The following is a 20,943-nucleotide window of genomic DNA, read 5'->3' as shown; positions in this document are numbered from 1 at the left end:
GCTGGTGCTAGGATGGGGGTGCAGAGGGGATCCCAGGTTTCTCCCTCCACGCAGGGTGCAGGCTTTACTCTCAGCCCTTGCTGGGGCAGGAGGCTGAAAAAAGAATCTGGGCCCAACACTCCCCAACAAAAGAGAAAGGGGACCATGACTGATCTAGTCACACATAGGGCTTTGTTCTGATGGGGCAGCCCAGGGTTCAAAGCAGGAGCTTCGTAGGGGACCCATGTGGGAATTTCAGCCTGAGCTATAATAACAGTGGTTCTAATATTTAGTAGCAGTGATAGTAATCAGGTTTCTCAATCACCTACCATGTGACAAGTCCCATGCAGGAGGCGGGGTGAGCATTATCTCGTTTGATTCTAATAGCGTCCCTGGGAAGCAGTGTCGCCATTCCCCGTGTGCAGTGGAGGAGCCGTAGCTCAGGGAGGCTGGGCCTCTTTCCCAGGACCATGCCTGTAGGAGGGTGCGGAACCAGCATTAGAACGCATGTCCGTTAGGGATGCTGCCCTGTACCACGTCACCCCTCTGAAAGTCCCCTGGGAGGAGAGAAACAGGGCGGACCAGGGGCATACAGGAAGCAGACTTCGAGATGTCTCAGTTCTGTTCCCAAATGTCAATGAGTCCCTGCTCTGTGCGCCTGGCTGGGCGCTGGGCTGTGGGACATGGAGCAGGCCAGTCCCTCCTCCACCTGACATGCTCATTGTTGCCTGTGTGAGGGGGAGTGGACTTGTACGTGAACATGTGCAATACAATTCGATACGATAGGAGACACCCAGGAGACTGTGGGAAATGGGAAAGGGTCCCCTGGCTCAGCTGGGGTTGGACAGGAAAGGCTCTGGGGAAGCGACTTCCACAGGACACGGTGGAGGGGCCGGGAGAGAAAGGGCAGGAAGAGCACTGCAGCAGCGGACGCTGAGCGGGGCAATTGGTGGTGGTGTGGAGGGGCAGCTCCAGGCAGCTGGATGATGCCGGGTGGCTGCACAGGGCAGGGAGTTGGGGTCTGGAAGCTGTGAGCGCTGGTTCCACACTGGACCCAGAGAAGAGCCCGAGACTGAAAATCTCCCTCCCTTAGCAGAGGGCAGGGAACAACCAAAGAAAGAGGCTGGTCACTCCAGCCTTGTAATTAAGAGTTTATTAAGGGAAACTTACACATGAGACTGTCTTGAGCTGCAGGACAAATGGGGTCCCTGCGTAAAGGAAAGGGGGGAACAGTCACGGGTGCTATCACGTGAAGGCTACCTAATATGCAAATTACTTCTCATGCTTGACCAGGTCAGGACAATGACCTGTGCCAGGAACCAGCACATAGCAGGAGGCAGGGCAGGGGTGCTGAGCGACATCAGAATGAACACCAGTTAGACCAGACTGTCTTCAAGAGGGGTTTGCAGGAGGCAGCCTCCGACCCAGCCCAGAGTCCAGCTTGCAGGACAGACAGTGGTCACGTCTGTCTTTCCTCCACAGCTTGGGCTCTCAGGATGTACCTCTGAAGCCGAGCCCTCCCCAGCTGTGTCTCCTGACTGCACGCTTTTCCTGGAAATCAAGATGGGGGGAGTGGGCCCCCTGAACTCCAGGTGATGGTGACTATATCTTGGGCCTTGTGCTTGTTCTGATTATAGAATCAAAAGCTTCCTAAGGACAGAAACCCAGAACCCAGCTTGGGTTGTGCATTCAGGGCCCCTCCCCAAGTCCCCTTAAAGTGAGTATGACTTGCCTCCATTGTACAGATGGAGAAATTGAGTCTCAGAGATAAGAGGGGCCCAGCCAGGGTCACGTAACCTGGCAACTAGGGGGTAGCAAACATTGCAGCTGAGCTGGCAGTGTGTGTCCTCAGACCCGGAACGTGACTGCGGCAGCCGGGCCTGATTCTTTGGCAGGGGGAAGCCGGCCGTCTGGAGGCCTCCAGCTGGTTTAAGAAGCAGGGACTGTGGGACTGGAGAGCAAGAACAGGCCCCAGGTTTGGGCCCTGGTCTCAGGCTAGGCACCCTGCACTTTTCAGGGGGCTCTAGCAGAGGAGGAAGTGTCCTGTGTCACATCCTAGAGACCCACCCTCTGGAGACAGCATTTTCACTGTTTCTGTGGGCCGGTCAGTGAGGGTTGTGAAGGCGCGGGGCTTCAAGGCTGGCTATGTTTGGGAAATAGTGGAGTGAGCAACGAGAAATGTTCTGACCCAGGCTGTTTGGTTTCTGACACAGGACTTCTGAGAGCCATTACTCCACGTTGTTTGAGAAACGTGACTATGTTGTTACCTTAAAAGGACATCCCAATTGACCTCACCTGCTGTGTTTGGAAGGACATATTTGGGCTGAGTTGTCTTTTTTTTTTTTTTTAAGAGAAAGAGCAGAAGGGAGGGAGAGAAACATCAATGTGGCCCCCACTGGGGACCTGGCCTGCAACCCAGGCACGCGTGCTGACCGTGAATCAAACCAACGACCCTTTGATTCACAGCCTGCGCTCACTCCACTGACCTACACTAACCAGGGTGTCTTTTTTGTTGTTTTTTTCATCCTAACTTGAGAATATGTCTATTGGTGTTTAGAGAGAGAGGAAGGAGAGAGAGAAACATCGATGTCAGAGAGAAACATTGATCGGTTGCCTCCTGGATGACTGGGGATCGAACATACAACTTAGGTATGGTCCTGACCTGAAATAGAACCTGCAATCTTTTGGTGTACAGAGTGACTCTCCAACTAACTGAGCCACCCAGCCAGGGCTGGGCTGTCTTTTAATTCACTGCCTTATTTTGTTCTCTTATAGAATATCCTTAATAGTGTCACCTATTTTTTAAAAATAGATAATACAATTATTTTTTTCATTTTTAATTGATTATGCTATTACAGTGGTCCTGATTTCTCTCCCTTTGCCCCTGAGCATTGCCCCTACTCCCTCAGGCAATATCCCCACCATTGTTCATGTCCGTGGGTCCGGCATCTAGCTTCATCGGCTTCTCCGTTTCCCACACTGTACTTTATGTCTCCATGGCTATTTTATAAGTACCTATCTGTACTTTTTAACCCCCTTACCTCTTCACTAATGATCCCACACCCCTCTCCAATCTGACAACCATCAAAATGCTCTCAGTATCCAAGATTCTGTCTTTGTTCTTCTTGTTGGCTTAGTTTGTTTTTTTAGTTTCAGTTTTTGATAGATATGCATTTTTGCCACTTTATTGTTCATAGTTTTGATCTTCTTTTTCTTAAGTCTCTTTAACATTTCCTATAATAATGGTTTGGTGATGATGAACTCCTTTAGCTTTTTTTTTTGTATGGGAAGCTCTTCATCTGCCCTTCTATTCTAAATGACATATTTGCTGGGTAGAGCAATCTTGGCTGTAGGTCCCTACTCTTCATGACGTTGAATATTTCTTGCCAATTCCTTCCAGACTGCAAAGTTTGTTCTGAGAAATCTGCTGACACCCTTATGACAACTCTCCTGTAGGCAACTAACTTCTTTTCTCTTGTTGATTTAAGATTTTCTCTTTGTCTTTAACCTTTGGCATTTTAATTATGATGTGCCTTGGAGTGGGCTTCTTAGCATCCATCTCGTTTGGGACTCTCTGTGCTTCCTGGACTTGCATGTCTGTTTCCTTCACTAAATTAGGGAAGTTTTCTTTCATTATTTTTTCAGATAGAGTTCCAGTTTCTTGCTCTTTCTCTTCTCCTGGCTCCCCATTCATGTGAATGTTGAAATGCATGAAGTTGTCCCAGAGGCTGATTATATCATCCTCATTTTGGGGGGATTCTTTTTTCTTTTTGTTGTTCTGATTGGTTGTTTTTTGCTTCCTTATGTTCCAAATCATTGATTTGATTCTTGGCTTCATCCACTCTCCTATTGTTTCCCTGTAAATTGTTCTTTATTTCAATTAGTGCATTCTTCCTTTCTGACTGGATCTTTTTTATGCTGTTGAGGTCCTCACTAAGTTCCTTGAGCATCCTTATAACCAGTGGTTAACTCTGCATCTGATAGATTGCTTATCTCCCTTTTGTTTACCTCTTTTTCTGGAGTTTTGATCTGTTTTCCCCTTTGGTCCATGTTTCTTTGTCTCCTCATTTTGGCAGCTTCCCTGTGTTTGTTTCTATGTATTAAGTGGAGCTGTTTTTGACTCTGTGCCTTGGTAATATGGCTTAAGGTAATAGGTGTCCTGTAGGGTCCAGTGGCTCAGCCTTCCCTATACCCAAGCTGGGTACTTGAGGTGTACCCTCCATGTGGGCTGAGTACACTCTCCTTTTGCAGTTGGGCCTTGGTTGCTGTTGGCAGAGCAATGGGAGAGATTTACCCAGGCCAGTCAGCTGCAGGGACTGGCTGTGACTACTGACCACCAACCTCCACCCTCTATAGAAGATCAGGGTTAGGATGGTGGTACTCAGATGTGGTCTGTAGCTCTCCACTGGGTGTGCTGGCCTTGGGGTTTCCTGGGTGGAATAGGCCAAGGTCAGCCCTGTCCTGTGTTGCCTGGGGCTACTCTGCCTCAGCAATAAAGCAATCTGAAATGCCTGCTACTCGTATTGGGCTTGGAGATTCCCAGGTGAAGCCAGGCTGTGAATCAAGGCTGGCTGCTGCTAATGCTGGGTCTGGGGCTCACTGAGGCCAGCTGCTGCTTGTTTGAGGTGATTTAGGACTTTGTGAAGCATCAGCCAAGACCAGCCATTCATATGGAAAAGCAACTTGGGTGGGCCTGTAAGTTGGGTGGGGCAGAATCTCTGGGGCTCTCCAAGGTGGGTCAAACAGTGTTAGCCAGGTTAATGGACTCTCAGTAATGGCACCAGCTTGCTGGCTCTGTGGATCTATGGGGGGAGGGTTTAGAAAAGGGACAATGGCCGCTGCTCACCTTGATGTCAGACACTGCAGTTTCTCCCAGTATGCCGCTGGTGCTTTTCAAACTGCCTCTCTGGTGCTGGAGCTCAGAGGGAGTGAGTTGGAGTAGATGAATCTGTGTGTGGGTTTTTAAAGAGGAACTGCTGGGGGCTCTAAACATTTCTTCCATTGACTCAATCCCCACTGGTTTTTGCAGCCAAAGTTGTGCGGATTTATCTTCCTGGAATTGGAACCATGGGCTGGGGGGGCCTGGCATGGGGCTGGGACTCCTTACTCCCAGGATATCCCTCCGAAATTTTTATCCACCACACATGTGTAAGGGACTAGTCCATTCCACACCTGAGACCCTCCTACCAGTCTGAATGGATGTGGTGTCTTTAATTCCATAGTTGTCAGACTTCCATTCAACTCATTTTCTGACAGTTCTGGGTGATGGTTGTTCTATATTGTAGTTGTAATTTTGCTGTGCTTATGTGAAGGGGCGAGCCATGTCTGCCTACGCCGCCATCTTTACCAAACAGGTAATACATGTATAAGGCACAGAATCCAAAAGGTATAAGAAGTATTTTCTAAAAAGCTTTTCTTCTTTCCCTGTTCCCTAGTCAGCTCAGTAGCCATCACTGGGACTAGTTTCTGGTGGGTCCTTCCAGAAAAGCTCAGATGCAAGCCAATTTGTGTAGAGGGAACACCCTTTACATCAAAAGAAACAAAACAAAACACAGCCTTGGGTTGCACAGAAGATAGGGAACTGACATGTAAGGCTGATTTCATCTTGGTTTCGAGCTGAGTCCTGAAAACACTGCCAAGGTCCAGGTGCTGGAGGAGGTGGGGGAACAGCTTCTGGCCCGTCTACAGGGCGGGATGTTATTGGTCAGGATGAGGTGGTAAGAATCCTCCAGCTCCCTCTGGTCCGGGCACACTAATGACAAGCTTGTCCACCTTATTTTTATGGGCTCTCCCTTCCCACCCCTCCATGCCCAGGGAATGAAAGGACTGGGATGCTTTCAATCTCTCTAATTTGGCACCAGGTACTTAACAAATCCTTGACGACAGAGGACATCACCAATACGCTGTTGGCAGGTGAAGATGCTGAGAGACCCGGAATCAGAACGTGCCCAGATGACCTCTCTTTGGGAGGCCTAATTCAGAGTCTCCAGGAGGTTCCTTTTGCCCTCTGTTTGCCTCACTTTCTGACTCTGGGAATGAGGCTCAGCATTTTTATGTTGTTTTATGTTGTTTTAAGCTCCAGGGCATGCAGGGCAGAGACAGGCTTTGGAGATGCCAGGGCCAGCAGACCTTTACCGAGGCATCTCAAATATCTGCCCACCCCTGGTGGCAGGTGTAGATCTTAGAGAAGTATCTGACCGCCACACCATTGCCATCATTCCCGACCTTAAAATGGGGAAGCTGAGGTCTGGGAGGCACCCTAGCCGTGTGTTCACATGGTCCTATGCTTTTGTAAAATCTGCCACATCAAGGTTTTTTAACCTTACTTTGCTAAAACCAACGTCTCCTTTCACTCTTACTTCCCTTGTGGCAGATGACATTGGAGGAGTGCTAGTTAGCATTTTGGGGATCTGGCTAAGAGGACCTCGACATTTTGTTTGGGTTTAGTGGTTTCATTTATGTTGTTTCCCGTCACTTTTGTGAATAAATTATTACCAACTGAGCTGGCATTGGAGTGACCCAGGACTACCCCTACCCAGCACACTGAGCTGACGCAGGTGGGCCTGTGATGTGAAAGCCCAAGTCAGAGGTTTTATTTTCATACGTGTGAGTGCTCTTCCTAGTCTGTCGAAACTATTATGGAGGTAATTCATAAAAGTGATGCTGTTTTTGTAGATTTTATAATGTTTGTGGAACTTGTCATTTGTTGTGGTTTATCTTTCTAACCAAAGAATCACTTTATTACCTAATTTTATGTTTGTAATTCTGTAGCTCTTTTATTAAACAAATCTCCCTAACTTGTATTTGCCTCAGAAAGCATAAAGTTGGGATGTGCCCCTGCTCGGTTTTCTCTGTCTTTTAGGATCCAAAACCTCTCCTTGCCTTTCCTTACAGCTTCTGCTGAACAGGTCTTGCACACAGGGATGTAACAAAGCAGCTGAGAGGACTCCTGCTGGGTCCAGACAAACCTCTGTTTTCTCATGTATAAAACAGAAAGAATGGAGTCTGTCTTCTCAGACAGAAATCACATCAAGTGAGAAAATGTGTATAAGGCCGCAAAGTACAGTCCGTGGGGGGTGAAGTTCGTGCCAGGGTGACATTTAGCCGGTCCTCACATATACAGGCAGATGCCCTGTCTCCGACAGGGTCTGTTCTGATTTGGTAGGTGCCCGTGCCACAACGTCCAATCACGGTTAGCTACTGGCATAGACTTATTCATTTATTTTAAATGGACTTCATTGGGGTGATGTTGGTTTGTAAAATTATATAGCTTTCAAGTACAATTCTATATTACATCATCAGTATATATTTTCTCTTTATTTATTTATTTTTATTTTTAAAAATTTATTTAATTATTGTTCAAGTACAACTTTCTGTCTTTTATTCCCACCCCAGCCCACCCCCCCCAGTGCTCCCCACCTTCTACCCATTTCCACCCCCCTTAGTTGTTGTCCCTGTGTCCTTTATACTAGTTCCTGTAAATCCTTCCCCTTTTTCCCCTGAAATTCCCTCCCCTCTTCCCTCTGGTCACTGTCCCCTTGTTCTCTATTTCAGTGTCTGTTTTTATTTTGCTTGCTTATTTGTTTTGTTGTTTAGCTTCCTGTTAAAGGTGAGATCATATGGTATTTGTCTTTCAACACCTGACTTATTTCACTCAGCATAATACTTATTTTCTCTTTTTTTTTTCTCAATTCCTCCACCCCTGCTCCAGGCCCCGCTCATCTCATTGGTATATTATTATTTCCCTCCCTTACTACCCAAGGCTTGCATGTGGTATGTGCTCAGTCATTGGCAATCCTGTCCAAGAAATTAAAAGACACTGGCTGGAATAGAAAACAGGCTGGTTCTAAATTGAGCAATGCCCTAGACTCAAACAGTGACTCACAGCTATGAAATTTCCTCATCTCCAAGAGCCTTTGAGTTAACTTATTCTAATCCTCTTAAAAATGATTTTTCCTTGACATGCTTAAGTGTCAGAAATTTGAAAAATCCATAAAAGCACAAAGAAAATTAGCTACTATTATCATAAATGATTATGCGTCTATACCTGTGATACTATAATTATGTATTTAATACATATTTATGTTGTGCATAGTGCTTTGAAACATACTTTTTAAAAACTAACTTTCTTAGCATTTCCCCTACACTTTAAATATCTTTTAACTACATCATTTTTAATTACTGCATAATATTCCTCCTCAGTCAGTGGGGATAATTAAAAGTACCCATCTAAGGGGTTATGCCGTGAGCACTGGCGAGAGTCATGCCATGTAAAGCTATCTGGCATGTAAAAACTCAATAAACTTAACTCCCACAGAGCGGATTTGTATAACCAATCCCCTGTCGCTGAGCACTGAGGTTATTTCCATTATTTTGCTAGGATAAATGATGCTGGGCTATATTAATCTTTGATCCTATCTTTGGTCATTTCCTTAGTAAATTTCAGGACTGTTGGCTTTGCACATATGTTAAAATGAACTCACTCATTTGTTGTGCTGTTCAGAGAACAGGGAGGGAAAGGGACTTGCATGGAATCATGCAGCGAGTTAGTTGTGAAGTTGGGACTAGGAACCACTCCGGGACCCTAAATAGTGCCTCATCCAACTGAAGGCCCAGGATGAGCAACTTGGGATCCGGGCTGTGGCAGCCAGCGTGAAGGGGCGCGGCGGGGCACGATACAGAGCCACTCACCCTCGGAACCAAAGTTAAACGGTCGCCTGGCAACCTGGGCGGCGCGGCGTTCGAACGGAAGCGAAGAACCAATCAGGATGTCCGGGGCAAACCATTTCCGTGATGGGGGTAGTGGTGGGCACGCTCACTTCCTTTTCCTCTGTGCACCGGGATCTGCCTCGCGGTGGGGACACTCTGGTCCTGAGGCTCAATTTGGGTGCGGAGGACAGCTCCGAAGAGGTTCCTGCGGGTTCTCAGGCACAGTTGCCTCCCCCCCGCCCCCAGCGGCGTTCGGCGTGGCCATTCCGGACCGCGTCGGAGCTGTCAGCCTCACCGCGACCCGAACTTCAAGTCCCGGGACTCACCTAGGGTGGGCTCCAGGTGAGGGCGCAGGTGGTCTGGGGCGCGAGCTCGGGTATGGGGGGCTCCATTCAACAAGATCCTACGGCGTGTGTCTTCCCTGCGTCATAACTGCCGGGAGGCAGTGATACCTCATTTCACAGATGAGAATACTGAAGCTCATAGAGGAAAGTGTCGTAACCTGGCGAGGTCTGACACAGAATCCAGTTAAGGTCTTTCTGCCTCTCGCCGTCTCTAGCCTGGCTACAACTAAATTTGCCTCGGGAGGGGCAACTGGTGGTCACTTTTCCAGCCTCTGAGCAGCAGAGACGTGGCCCATGGAGTTCTGGCAGACCCCTCCTGCCCCTTCCCCACAGCATCTCCACGTGCCTCTTCTGGGTATCTGTCTTCTCCAGCACGCTAGGAGTTGGACTTGGTCCTTTTGCCCATGGGCTTCTGAATTACAGTGCTGTTCCTCTCAGCGGGCCACTCTGGGGTTATCTGGCGGGATTGACATTTCTGGGCTAGGTGCCGGGTGGGCAACAGGTGCTCAGACCCTGGAGTCACTGTTGGACTTCTGGGAATCGGGCCGGATTGGGGGAAAGGATAGACACTGTCCCTCAACGGAAGCCACTAGTCACTAGAGCCTCCGGAGACTTTGGAGTTGGGAATGGGGCCAGGACTCTTTCTGGTGAGCTAGCTTCTGACCTAGACAATGTTTTGCCTCTTGGCAAACCACCTCCTCCCCGCCCCCGCCTCCTGCCCTCAGGTTGCTATTGTTGGTTCCCTTTTGCAGCTGGAGAAACGAAGGTTCTAACAAGACAAGCCCCCTTGCCCAAAGTCACACAGTCACACTCCACACCCCTGGGGTTGGCTCCCAGTCTTTCTGCCTTTAGTCTTAGAATCCCAGACACTCAGAATCGAGGCATCTGAGAGTCTTAAATTTCTCCAAGGGAAGTTATCTTCCCTCCTCCCAGCTCTCCTCCTGGCTCTGGGGAGAGGAGCTCTGGGAACTCAGAAGAAAACAAGTCTTTCATTCATACTTTCAACAAATATTTATTGACTTCATGTGCCCTGCCCCCACCTTGTCTATTTTTTTTTCCAGTAGCATTTGCTCCATCTGATGTCCTATATATTTCACTTTTTAGTGAGCTTATTATCTTCCTCAACTGGAATGTGATGTAAGGACGGGGTTAGGAGTGGGTAAGTGAGGTACTTGCCTCCAGTGCAAAATTGAGGGGTGTCTAAAAACCTCTGTGCCCCAAGTAACTAAAGCTGACATTTCTGGACCATTTATGGTGTGTTCTGCTGGCCGAAGATAACTCATAAGGCTTCTGCAGAGCACAGTCGCTCCATGTCTGTCACAATTACAAGTGCACCCCTCAATCCAGCTGCCCCACTTCCGGGAAAGGCGAGGTAGGTGCAGTTTTGTTGCATTGGGGTGTGTAATAGGGAGGGACTGGACACAGTTAAGTGGCGTCAGTAGGGGCTGATGGGCTCTATGCACTGAGGTGGCACAACATATGTTAGTCAACAACGTAAATTATTAAGCATATTAATAACATAATTAATATATCGATAACATATTATTAAGAACAACATACATTATTGAATAAAAAGAACAAGGTGAAAACAGTACACACAGTGTGTTGCTCTATATGTAAAAGAAAAGAAAGACTGTGTGCCCGTTATTGCTTGTTTCTGCCTTAAATTTCCCTGGAAGGACATAACTGGTTATGGGTGGCCAGGGACAGGAGTGGGAGGGAGTTTATTTTTACTACATTCCCTTTTAGAACTCTTAAATTGAACCTTGTGCATATATGACCTGGTTGAAAAGGTACATGTCTATATGCTAGATTATATATTTAATCAAAAGACCAGTAGCCTGTGTGTGATCTGTCACTGGTGTGTGGTGTGACTTTGGGCAAGTTTCTTCACATCTCTGGTCCAAGATAAGAAGCCATGATGGATGAGCTTGGGCTTGGGCAGAGGGCAATTCAGGACAGAATGTGGGCTTGGCTGTGGGTCTACCATAACCCCCACCTTCCCAGCCTGTGTGCCAGGTCCTTCCCTAAGGCTTTGCATGTGGCATCTCTCACGTTGTCTCCACCGCAAAGCCCCTTTGTCCCCGTTTTGCAACCTCAGGTGCACGTGGAGGCTCAGAGAATTTAACTAGTGGAGGTGAGCCTTCAGCGGGCCACATAGAAGGTCGCTGCCTTAGGGGACTGCCCCCACAGCCTGCCCACAGCCTGCTCACCTGTGCCTTGCTAAGGTTTGTGCAAGGCTGACCTGGGCAAGGCTGACGGCAGGCGGGTCAGGGCACAAGCATCTAGGGAGACTCCCAAAATAGCATGAGGCCTGGTGTGGCCCTGGAGGAAGCCTAGCTCTCTGGGTGTTTCTGACCCTGACAGCTGGGCTGAAATTGAGCTGGAGCTCTGCTGTCCAGCCCCCTCCCTGCTGCTTGGAGCCTTCCTGATCCGCCTTTGGGGCAGGTGAGGGCCTCCCTGTCTCCACCCAAGTCTGGATTGGGCTTCTAAGGAAGAGAAGGAGATAAGCAGGTGGAAGGAAGGGATGGAGGTGGGGTTACAGAATGTCATGGGAATTGTAAACATCAGAAATCTTACTTCCTGCCTCTTCAGCCAAGAATGAAAATCACTAACCCCTCCTGAGCTCTCACTGTGTGCTAAGTACTTTATAAATACGAACTCATTTAATTTGCTCAGTACTACCGTGTAAGAGAGCTCCCACTGTCATTATTCCACCTCACAAAGTGAAGCAGCACAGGAGGGGTTTGGTGACTTGCACAGGTCACCTGGAGCTGGAATTCAAATTGGCGAAGTCTGGCTCCAGACACTGCCCTCTCTTTTCCTTCTTGTGATATATTTTAAGATAACATGGACTGTGTTAACCATTTTTAAGTGCACAGTTCAGTGGCATTAAGCACTTTCACATTGTTGTGCGACTATCACCACCATCGTCTCCAGAACTGTTTCATCTTCCCAAATGGGAATTGTATACTTGCTAAACACTAACCCTTCACTCTCCTCCCTTCTCGCCCCTGGCAACCACCATCCTACTGTCTGTTGTTATGAATTTGACTACTCTAGGTGCTCATATCATTGGAATCACACAGTATTGGTATCTTTGGGCCTGCTTATTGCACCTAGCATAATGTCTTCAAGGTTCACATATGTTATAGCATGTGTTAGGATTTCTTTCCTTTTTAAGGCTGAATAATGTTCCATGGTGTGTATATATCACATTTTGTTTAATCCAGCAATAGTCTCTTCGTTGCTTCCACCAGGTGGCTATTGTGCCGATGCTACCCGAACACGGGCATGCACATATCTGCTCCATTCTCTGCTTTCAGTTCTTTGGGGTGTGTACCGGGAGGTAGAATTGTTGGGTCCTGTGGTAATTCCACTTAAAGATTTTGCCTAGCTGCTACACTCCTTCCACGGTGGCTGCACCATTTATGTTCCCAACAGTGTGCAAGGGTTCTAATTTCTCCTCATCCTCACCAGTTATTTATTCTGGGGGGGGAGGGTTATTTGTTTTTTGTTGTTATTATTTTTGTTTTTGGATAATAGCCATCTTAATTAATGGGACATGGTTTCTCATTGTGGTTTTGATTGATATTTTCCTAATGATTAGTGATGTTGAGCATCTTTTCATGGGCTTATTGTCTGTATACCTTCGTTGGAGAAATGTCTGTCCACATGACTGCAGCCTTACATTTACAACCTCTGACAGAACTGGGTTAACATTCTGGGCTGATGAAGGCCTCAGGCAGGAGCTGGGCACTGGAGCATCTGGTTGGTTTAATAGTTACCACAGCTCACACTTCGGTGGCATTTGTCACGCATAGGCCTCATGCTGGGAGGGGGGCACTGTTAAGAGTCCTGTTTTACATTTGAGGAAACCAAGGCATGGGGAAGTTGAATAGCTGATCACTGGTGGGGCTGGGATTTGAACCCAGGCAGGATGATCCCAGAGTCCATGCTACAGAGGTGGCTGGGGAGGGGGAGTGACAAATGGCACTGCAGGCAGCAGACCCAGTGCGTGCGGAGGTTTGGACGTGGCGTCTGGAGAACAGAACAGGGCTCAGCTGGAAGCGGCCAGACCCCACCTCGAATGGGGGCTACTCGAGGCCGGAGGAGGACTGGGGCAGGTGGGGGCAGGCCTGGGGCAGGGGCAGGGGTTGGGAGGCGGCTTGGTGCTGAGGGGCCTTGGCCTTTGAGGTCAGCTGGTTCCAGTCTTGCCGCTTGGTCAGTGGTGTTTCCTCCTGTGTTTGGTCCATGGAGGGAGACAGCACCGAAGAGTGTGATGGAGCTCCCAGCCCAGTGGGGGAAGTAGGACGCAGACACGTGACAGTGAAACTAACCAGGCACAACGAGTGCTTGGGAGGGAGTAGACCAGATGAGAGAGTTTGTGGGAGCCTCAGAGTGGACAGGGAGTTCTCTCTGAGGAGGGGACATTTGAATGGGACATTGAGGAGATGAGGGAAGAGGTTCCAGGCAGAGAACAGGTGGAACAAAGGCCGGAGGTAGGAGAGACAGCGGTGAGCTCTGGAGCAGCTGGGAGGGCCGTATAACCGGAGCGGGAAAGGTTGGCCATGAGGCGGGAAAGGAGGGCAGGGCTTGGATCTGGGAGGGCTGAGGGCCAGGTGGAGAGTTTGGATTTTCTTCTAAGGTGATGGGGAGTGACAGGGGGGTTTAAACACAGCAATGATGAGATCTGATTTCTGTTGGGAAAACATTTCTATTATTGCCCCCATTTTATAGCTAGGGAAACTGAGACCCAGAACATAGCCTAAGACAGCTTCTCCTGGGTTCCTTTGGTAAGTGGCCAGAGCCCAATGCTGGAGACCTGCTATCCCTCTTCCCCCCTAAGACCCACACCCGGGTTCAAATCCTGGCTCTGCCACTTATCAGCTTTGTGATTTCAGGCAAGTGCCCCCCCCCTCAGTTTTCTCAACTGTAAAATAGGCACGCTGGCAGTACCTGTTCCACAGGTGGGCGTGAGGCTTAAATGAGTTAACATATACAAGGAGCTTAGAAGAGTGCCAGGTACAGAGAAAGCCCTTAAAAAATTCCTACCTACTTTATTATGAAAGTCATTATTGTTGATTTGCTTTTACTACTATCTGTGCCTAACTGAACCCTCCCCGCCCCATTGTTGCCTTAGTGGGGGGCAGTGGTCTAGTTGCCTCTCTCAGCCCTCTAAAGCCAGGCCCCAGGGTCTGGGGCGGGTGGGGGTGGGGGCTCAGGGTTGACTCACTCCAGGGGTGGAGAGCCGTTCCCTGTGTCACTTCCTGTTCCCTCAGGCCCCGCAGCCCAGTTCTGTCAGAGTCCTCTCCAGGCACAGACATGGAACTGTCCCCTCTTCAGCTTCCCAGGGTCTACAGCTGGGGGCCCTAGGATCCTGGTGGAAAGTGGCCTAATCCAATGTGCCACCTAAAGTGACATACCAGGTCTTAGGCTGGCAGCGGAGACAATCACCTCCCTCCCTCCTTCCAGCAGGGCTACCGTCTGTCTCCTTAGAAAGTGGGATTAAATAGTTCCTCCTTGGAAAGGGGTGGGGGGGGCGGTTATCCAGAGATTTAAATTAGTACAATGCCTGGTACTCACATATTGTAGTTATTATTATTACTATTATTGCTGTCGTTTGGTGTTTACAGCTTGCTCAAAGCTTCTGTGGGCAGGCTCGGGCCCTAAGAACTCTCACTGAGCTGGTCTGGAAGGTGGGACTCTCCAATCCTCACTTGTTACAGTGGAGGGTTAGAGGGGTCCAGGTGGCATCGGGGTTTGGTCTGGAGGAAAAGTGCCCAGGTCGGACTCCTCAGGGTGACTGGGCAACTGATTCAGCCTGTCCCAGCCATGGATTTTATTAGTCAAGGGGGATAATGCTAGATAGAGCTCACCTCGTAGGAGACCTGGGGAAGATTAAAATGGGTTAATTGCTACCAGGAAAAGCACTTTCTCATGCCTGACACAGGGAGCATAACCTGGCTGGCATTGTGGCTTTGGGGAGGAGGACTCAGTTTTTCTACCTCCGCAGTGGGAACGCTGGCGGGAGTGGGCCACGGGGACTCCATAGGCCAGGCCTGAATTTGAGGCCCGGCCTGAGTGTGAGGCCAGTGCTGCTGTGGAGTGGGCGTGCCCGGCTCGCGGAAGAGCTTCCTGCGGTGAGCCCTGGGCGGCTGGGACCAGGTCCTGGCACCGAGCCCACTGCCAGCGCGTCTGGGCTCGGGTTCTGGCTGCTGCCCGGCTTCCGTTCACTCTTTTCGGGTAACACCTGGGTCGGCGGGTTCACCTGCCTCCTGCCGGTCACCGGAAGTTGCGCAAACGCGTGTTACCTGAACCCCAGGTGGGCCGGGCTGGTGGAGCTCAGTGTAGCGGCGCGGGTGCAGCCAGGTATGTGCGGGTAAGGGCTGGAGAAGCAGGGTCGGGGCAGGGGACAGTCCAGCAGTCCTTACTTCTCGGGAAGTCGGCACTGGGCAGGAGGAGTTCACCTTCCGTCCTGGATGGAGACCACAGAAATCGTACCGTCAGCCCCCTCATTTAAGAGCCAGGCCAACCCCGGCTCAGAGAGGGGCAACCAGCGCGGCTGGAGTCAGCGCGCAGCAGGGCTCACGGTTATTCCCCATCGCTGGGAGTTCCCAAGACTGCCCTGAAGTAGGGAAGGGTAGAAGCCAGACCGGGATCCGAGCTGCCCCTGCTTTCTCTCTCCTGAGGCTGCCTTCAGGGAAGCCGGTGGGGAGGGGCAAGTTGGGGGCGTATGCCCGGAGATGCCAGCAAGAGGAGGCCCGGCCGGCGCGTTTATGTCCATTTGTGCATAGTAGCATTTGGAATCCGTGAAACCCGTGGGTGATGAGAGGAGACTCAGAGAGGACGAGTCCCACCTGGGGACTGGGACCCCTGGCTTCAACTAGCAGGAGCCACCGCACTTCCGTTTGCCCACCTGTGAAATGGGGCTTGTTTAGATCTGCTGACGGATTGGGCTCTAACCTGTGCCTCCCTCCTCCGTGGCCCTTCGGAGCGGGCTTAGAGACCCCTGCGAGGAGGGAGGGGGGATGGTCTTCGGAGTTGGGTCAAAGTCCTAAGAAAAACAGGGAGTCCTGTTCTTGTAGAGCCGCCTTTTTTGGCCAGATGCTGAAGAATGTCCTCTACCTGTTTTCTTTCTCCATCCTCACGGTGACCTGGAGGCCCAGGGAGGTCTATTTTTAACCGTATTTCTCAGATAAGGAAATGGAGTCTGTAAGAGGCGTGGCTGCTCGCCCAAAGCCCACAACCAGGTGGGTGGCCAGTGGGTGGCCAAACCCCAGGCAGGTGGGCCAGTGGCTCCAAAGCTGGCATGGCTCTTCACATCTGTTCCTGGGAGACGCCGGGGTCAGGTCCGGCCAGAGCGGGTAGGGGCCTGAGCGGCGGTGTGTGAAGTGTCTGACCTTGCCTATCTGACCTCCTTATTCCCGGTTTCCCCGATAGTGGGATAGTGCCGGGGAATCCACCGTAGCGGACGGGTTGGACTGGTTTGGGAAGTGGCCACCGGGAGGTGGGGCAGAGTCTAGCTACTTCAGCTGGGCTCAGCAAGGCTGCCTTTCCTATCAGACCCTTCCCTCTTGAGGTCTCCTGGAGTCTGCCTTGAGTGGGGCAGCCTTCCTTTTCCACTTACTCCATCCCTTCTCCTCGGGGGCAGCTCTGGCTCTGGGCCAACAGTGCCCCAGGTTCTTTTCTCAACTTTCCTTGGCAGCATAGGCCTCACACTGGGGCTGGGGGCCGATGGAAGGGCGGTGGCAGCAGGCGCGTTTGCAGACCTGCTTTGTTTGTTCTGCACATGCAGTGTTTTTAAAATAATAATGATAATAATTATTAATGAATATGCTAACATTTAAGAATCTAGAGTTTCCCTGCACTTCTGAATTTCCAGCTTCCTAGAATACCCTACACTTGCCACGTTGGACTCATTGCCTGCAGCAAACTGGGCGCATCCCTCTTAGTTTATACCTGGTCTGCCCAGTCACATTTGGCCCCCATAGGCATTTCACATCGATAAGACTGTTTAGAATACCTACTAGGTCAAGATCAATATCTTAAAACTTAGATGCAGTGAACAAAGCAGATACCCCCATGCCCTCATGGAGCTGGTATTTTAGAGGCATGGGAACAACTAAGAGTAAAACTACTATAACCATAAAAGGAAAATGAATTCTGCTTCAAATGACTTGGGCCTCATTTATCTGCTCTGGGTCCTATGTTGGTCACTTCTCTGATTCTCAGTTTCTTCATCTATAAAATGAGGTGACAAGGACCCATCTCACTGGCTTGTTGGAGGATGAAAGGAGAAAAAGGCATTTGGCGCACAGTAGAAACCCCTGCCTCCCCAGCTCAGTCTAGACTTGCCCTCCCGAGGTGCTGGCTGTCTAGGTGGGGCTGTCAGTACAGCTTTCTGCTAAGGATGGAAGTGCTCCGCTCTGTGTTGTCCATTGTCACGACCACTAGACACAATGGCTTTTGAGCTCTTGAGATGTGGCTAGTATGATTCAGGAACTGAATTGTAAATTTTTATTTAATTTAAATTTGCCCTGGCTCGTGTTGCTGGGAGGATTGAACACTGGCCTGGGAACTGAGGGTCACCAGTCTGACCCCTGGTCTTGGGTACATGCCTGTGTTGCAGGCTGGGTCCCCTGTTATGGGCATGCAGGAGGCAGCTGACTGATGTCTCTTTCACCACCCATCGATGTTTCTCTCCCTTTCCCTCTCTCTAAAAACAAATAAAAAATTTAAAAAATAAATTTAAAGCTAAGGTTGTGGCTAGTTGCTGTTGAATAGACAGCACAGCCCTAGATGGCTTGAACTACAAGTCCTCTTGGCTATCACACAGACAAAGTCCTTGCCCCCGCCCCCCCCCCCCCCCCCCCCCCCCAGTTAGTAGATGAGGAAGTTCAGGACTTGGTCTGCAGGTTTTCTTTTAGCCCATCTCCAGGGAGGCTGCAGGGGACACTTTGTGGCCCCAGTCCTTCTTTGGAAAAAAGGCAGGGATGGCCCGATGATGGCACACCAAGTTCTAATGCCCAGGTGATTATGTGGACACTTGTGCATGCAGGTGTGTCTTGCCTATGGGTGCCCATGCTATGGCTGATGGCAGATCGAGGGCTGTGTGATCTTTGGCATTTCCAGCCCCTCTTGGAGCAACACAGCTTAGGGCTGATGTTTCCTTGTGATGGGTGTTCATGGAGCACCCTAGTCCTGGAACTGGAGTCCCATACTGAAATCGGATGACATCTGCACTCCACTTGGTGGGGGGCGGGTGGCATTTTCTCCACTCCTCCCCCACAAGCTCTCCTACTGTGCCTGGGGCCTGGCAGGTCTAGGCGGGTGAATGGCACAGGGCGGCTTCCTGCCTGGGTGGGTGAGGGTTGGAGGAGTTACCAGGCTCCCAGTGGGCAGTCCAGATTGAGTTGGAGCCCTTTTTCTTGGTCGTCTAATCCCAAAACTTTTGTGTCAGTGCCTCCTTGCTTGGAGGCAAGGAGTAGAGCCACCAACTTGCTGAATTAGCTTAATCAAGTTGGTTGCCTCCCTGGGCTTCCGTTTCCCCATCTGCAAAATGGAGTTGTTAAGAGGACCCGCTGAGATTGAGCTGGCTGGTTCCCAAAACGGCTTAGAGCCCACTTGGCTTCTTTTAAAGTGTGCCTTGCTCTGTCTTTTCTGCTTAGGCTGCTCCTGTCTTTTTCTTTGGCACCTTTTCTCTCCCTCAGCCTCAGCTGGGCCGCCTGGACCTCAGAGCGGGGCGGGGGTGTGGGTGGAGCCACAAACCCCACAGCTGCTGCCTTCTGCCTTCTGATTGGCTCCCTATGAGTCAGGGGCGTGGCCCTCACTTTAAATGGGAAGCTTCTGCAGCCTCTTCCAGTCTTTGCGGAGCCTTTGTCTGAACGGGTTCAGCCTTCCTTTTTCTTTCCTCTTCTGCAGTCGTCGCCGGCGTCCAGCTGCCAACTTTCTGCCCGGACCGCTGTCTCCTCATTTCTTCGGTCTCCTCATACAGAAGGCCTTGGAATATGTAACAGCCATGCCTGTGGACAAGCTGTCTGCCGGAGCCCGGGACACCACTGCTCTACCTTTCCGCCTGCGGACCAAGGTCCCCGGCTACCTGCTACGGAGGCCAGCAGATGGTGGAGCCCGGAAACCTAGTGCTGTGGAGCGCCTGGAGGCCGACAAGGCCAAGTACGTCAAGAGCCTGCATGTGGCCAACACCCGCCAGGAACCTGTGCAGCCCCTGCTGTCCAAGCAGCCACTCTTCAGCCCAGGGACTCGCCGCACTGTGCTCACTTCAAGCCGCCGAGCCTTGCCTGGCCCCGGCCGCCGGCCGCACCTGGACCTGGACATCCTTAGCAACCTCATCGACTTGTGTGATAGCCCTGTGTCCCCTCCTGAGACTAGCCTTACTCCCGGACGGGCAGAGGGAGCCCACCAGGACCCCCCAGCTACGCCCCCACGCCCGCTGCCCAGTACGACTGCAGTCCGCCGAGTAGATGTACGTCCCCTGCCAACCTCACCTGCCCAGCCCTGCCCATCACCAGGCACGGCTGCCTCCAGTCCAGCCCGGCCCCCAGGTTTGCAACGCTCCAAGTCAGACCTGAGTGAGTGCTTCTCACGGGCAGCAGCTGACCTGGAGCGATTTTTTAACTTCTGCGGCCTGGATCCAGAAGAGGCACGGGGGTTGGGAGTGGTCCACCTGGCACGAGCCAACTCAGACATAGTGTCTCTGGCTGGGCCCAGTGCTGGGCCAGGCAGCTCCGAGGGGGGCTGCTCCCACCGCAGCTCTGCCACTGTTGAGGAGCGGGCTGTGGAGCGCGTCCCCTATGGCGTGTCAGTGGTCGAGCGCAATGCCCGGGTGATCAAGTGGCTGTATGGGTTGCGGCAAGCGCGGGAGACTCCAGCGGCAGAGGGATAGGCCTCCACCGGACTTGGCGTTCGGCATAGGACAGATCTTAGGCAAGTGGTCCATTGACCTCTCCTGCCCCCTTTCCATGGTTTGGGGTAGACCGGAAACTGCAGCCATTTGTGAACTTGGTCTAGAGGCAAAGGCTCAGAAGCTGGGCCAGCATCCATCTAGCAAGGACTGACCCTGGAGAGAGTTGATTCTTGACCTGGGACCACTCCCCCGTTCCTCACATGTAGTGGTTTTGACATGACTGTACCTCTGCTTGGTTCCTCTCATGGGTTTGGGCACTTGGCCCTCTTCCCTGGGAGTGAGGGACTGAACATCTCTACCAAGCCTGTGTACCCAGTGGCTCTGTTTCTTTCTTCCTTCCTTTGGCGACTTCCTCTTCCTTCCTCGGTGGGTCCCAGTTCCCTGGGAACTCACCCTGGGGTGGGGGCAGGGGAGAGGGGTCTAGCCACTATTCCTTCCAGGCCTTGGCTGCCTGGCCGAGGTGGGTAGACTACAGGAGGAACTGGTAGGAGTCTGCACTGCTCTGGCTTCCCTTCCTTTGGTTAATAAACACAAATGCTTGTTTTTCAAGGGCTGGATCATCAGAATCTGTGTTCACAAGGGGCAGGGTGGGAGAAGTCTTGGGGTAGGGCCTTCCAAACTCAGTAACTGTCTTCCCCAGGATCTGGTGGGCTGTGAGGTCAGTGGCTGGCCTAGCTGAGGGATCCTCAGGGAGTCTGGTGCACTTCCTCGGTAAAAGAAGAAACGGTCTGGGCTCTGAATGAGTTGGGTTAGAGCTGGGACTGGGACTGGGGCCTGTTCCCTGGACCGGGAAGAGGAACCGCAGGGGAAAGGCCAACATGGTCATGGACCCTCCCGGCTATGAGTGTTCGGGCTTTCCCCGCCCCCTGCCCAGTTTCAAGGGAACAGGAAGCTCAGACAGGGCAAACCCTAAACTTCAGGTCACACAGGCCAGAATTGGGGGTGGGAAGTGGGAGTTCTAGGAGGAAGAGGGACTTGGGGTGG

General features: G+C 51.0%; 1 protein-coding gene across 2 annotated transcripts; it reads left to right on the top strand.

The window, feature by feature from the left end:
- Positions 1–8,860: 8,860 nt before the first annotated feature.
- FAM110A (family with sequence similarity 110 member A) lies at positions 8,861–20,508 on the top strand. 2 transcript variants are annotated; one of them, XM_037143156.2, is made up of 2 exons: positions 8,861–9,030; positions 18,957–20,508. In XM_037143156.2, the coding sequence occupies exon 2, from the start codon at positions 19,054–19,056 to the stop codon at positions 19,936–19,938; it is 885 nt and encodes a 294-aa protein (XP_036999051.2). In that variant the 5' UTR covers positions 8,861–9,030; positions 18,957–19,053; the 3' UTR covers positions 19,939–20,508. The 2 variants fall into 2 exon arrangements, with proteins under 2 accessions (XP_036999051.2, XP_053527323.1); XM_053671348.1 differs by lacking the exon at positions 8,861–9,030 and adding an exon at positions 15,339–15,404.
- Positions 20,509–20,943: the final 435 nt, after the last annotated feature.

The sequence above is a fragment of the Artibeus jamaicensis genome, unplaced genomic scaffold (genome assembly GCF_021234435.1).
Source record: "Artibeus jamaicensis isolate MK-2021 breed Jamaican fruit bat unplaced genomic scaffold, CSHL_Jam_final contig_685, whole genome shotgun sequence".
Taxonomy (NCBI): domain Eukaryota; kingdom Metazoa; phylum Chordata; class Mammalia; order Chiroptera; family Phyllostomidae; genus Artibeus; species Artibeus jamaicensis.
Note: the sequence above shows the minus strand (reverse complement) of the source record. Positions and strands in the feature narration are given on the sequence as shown.

What these genes read in the sequence shown, in the direction of transcription:
- FAM110A (XM_037143156.2), top strand. Translation starts at nt 19,054, where the DNA reads ATGCCTGTGGACAAGCTGTCTGCCGGAGCCCGGGACACCACTGCTCTA.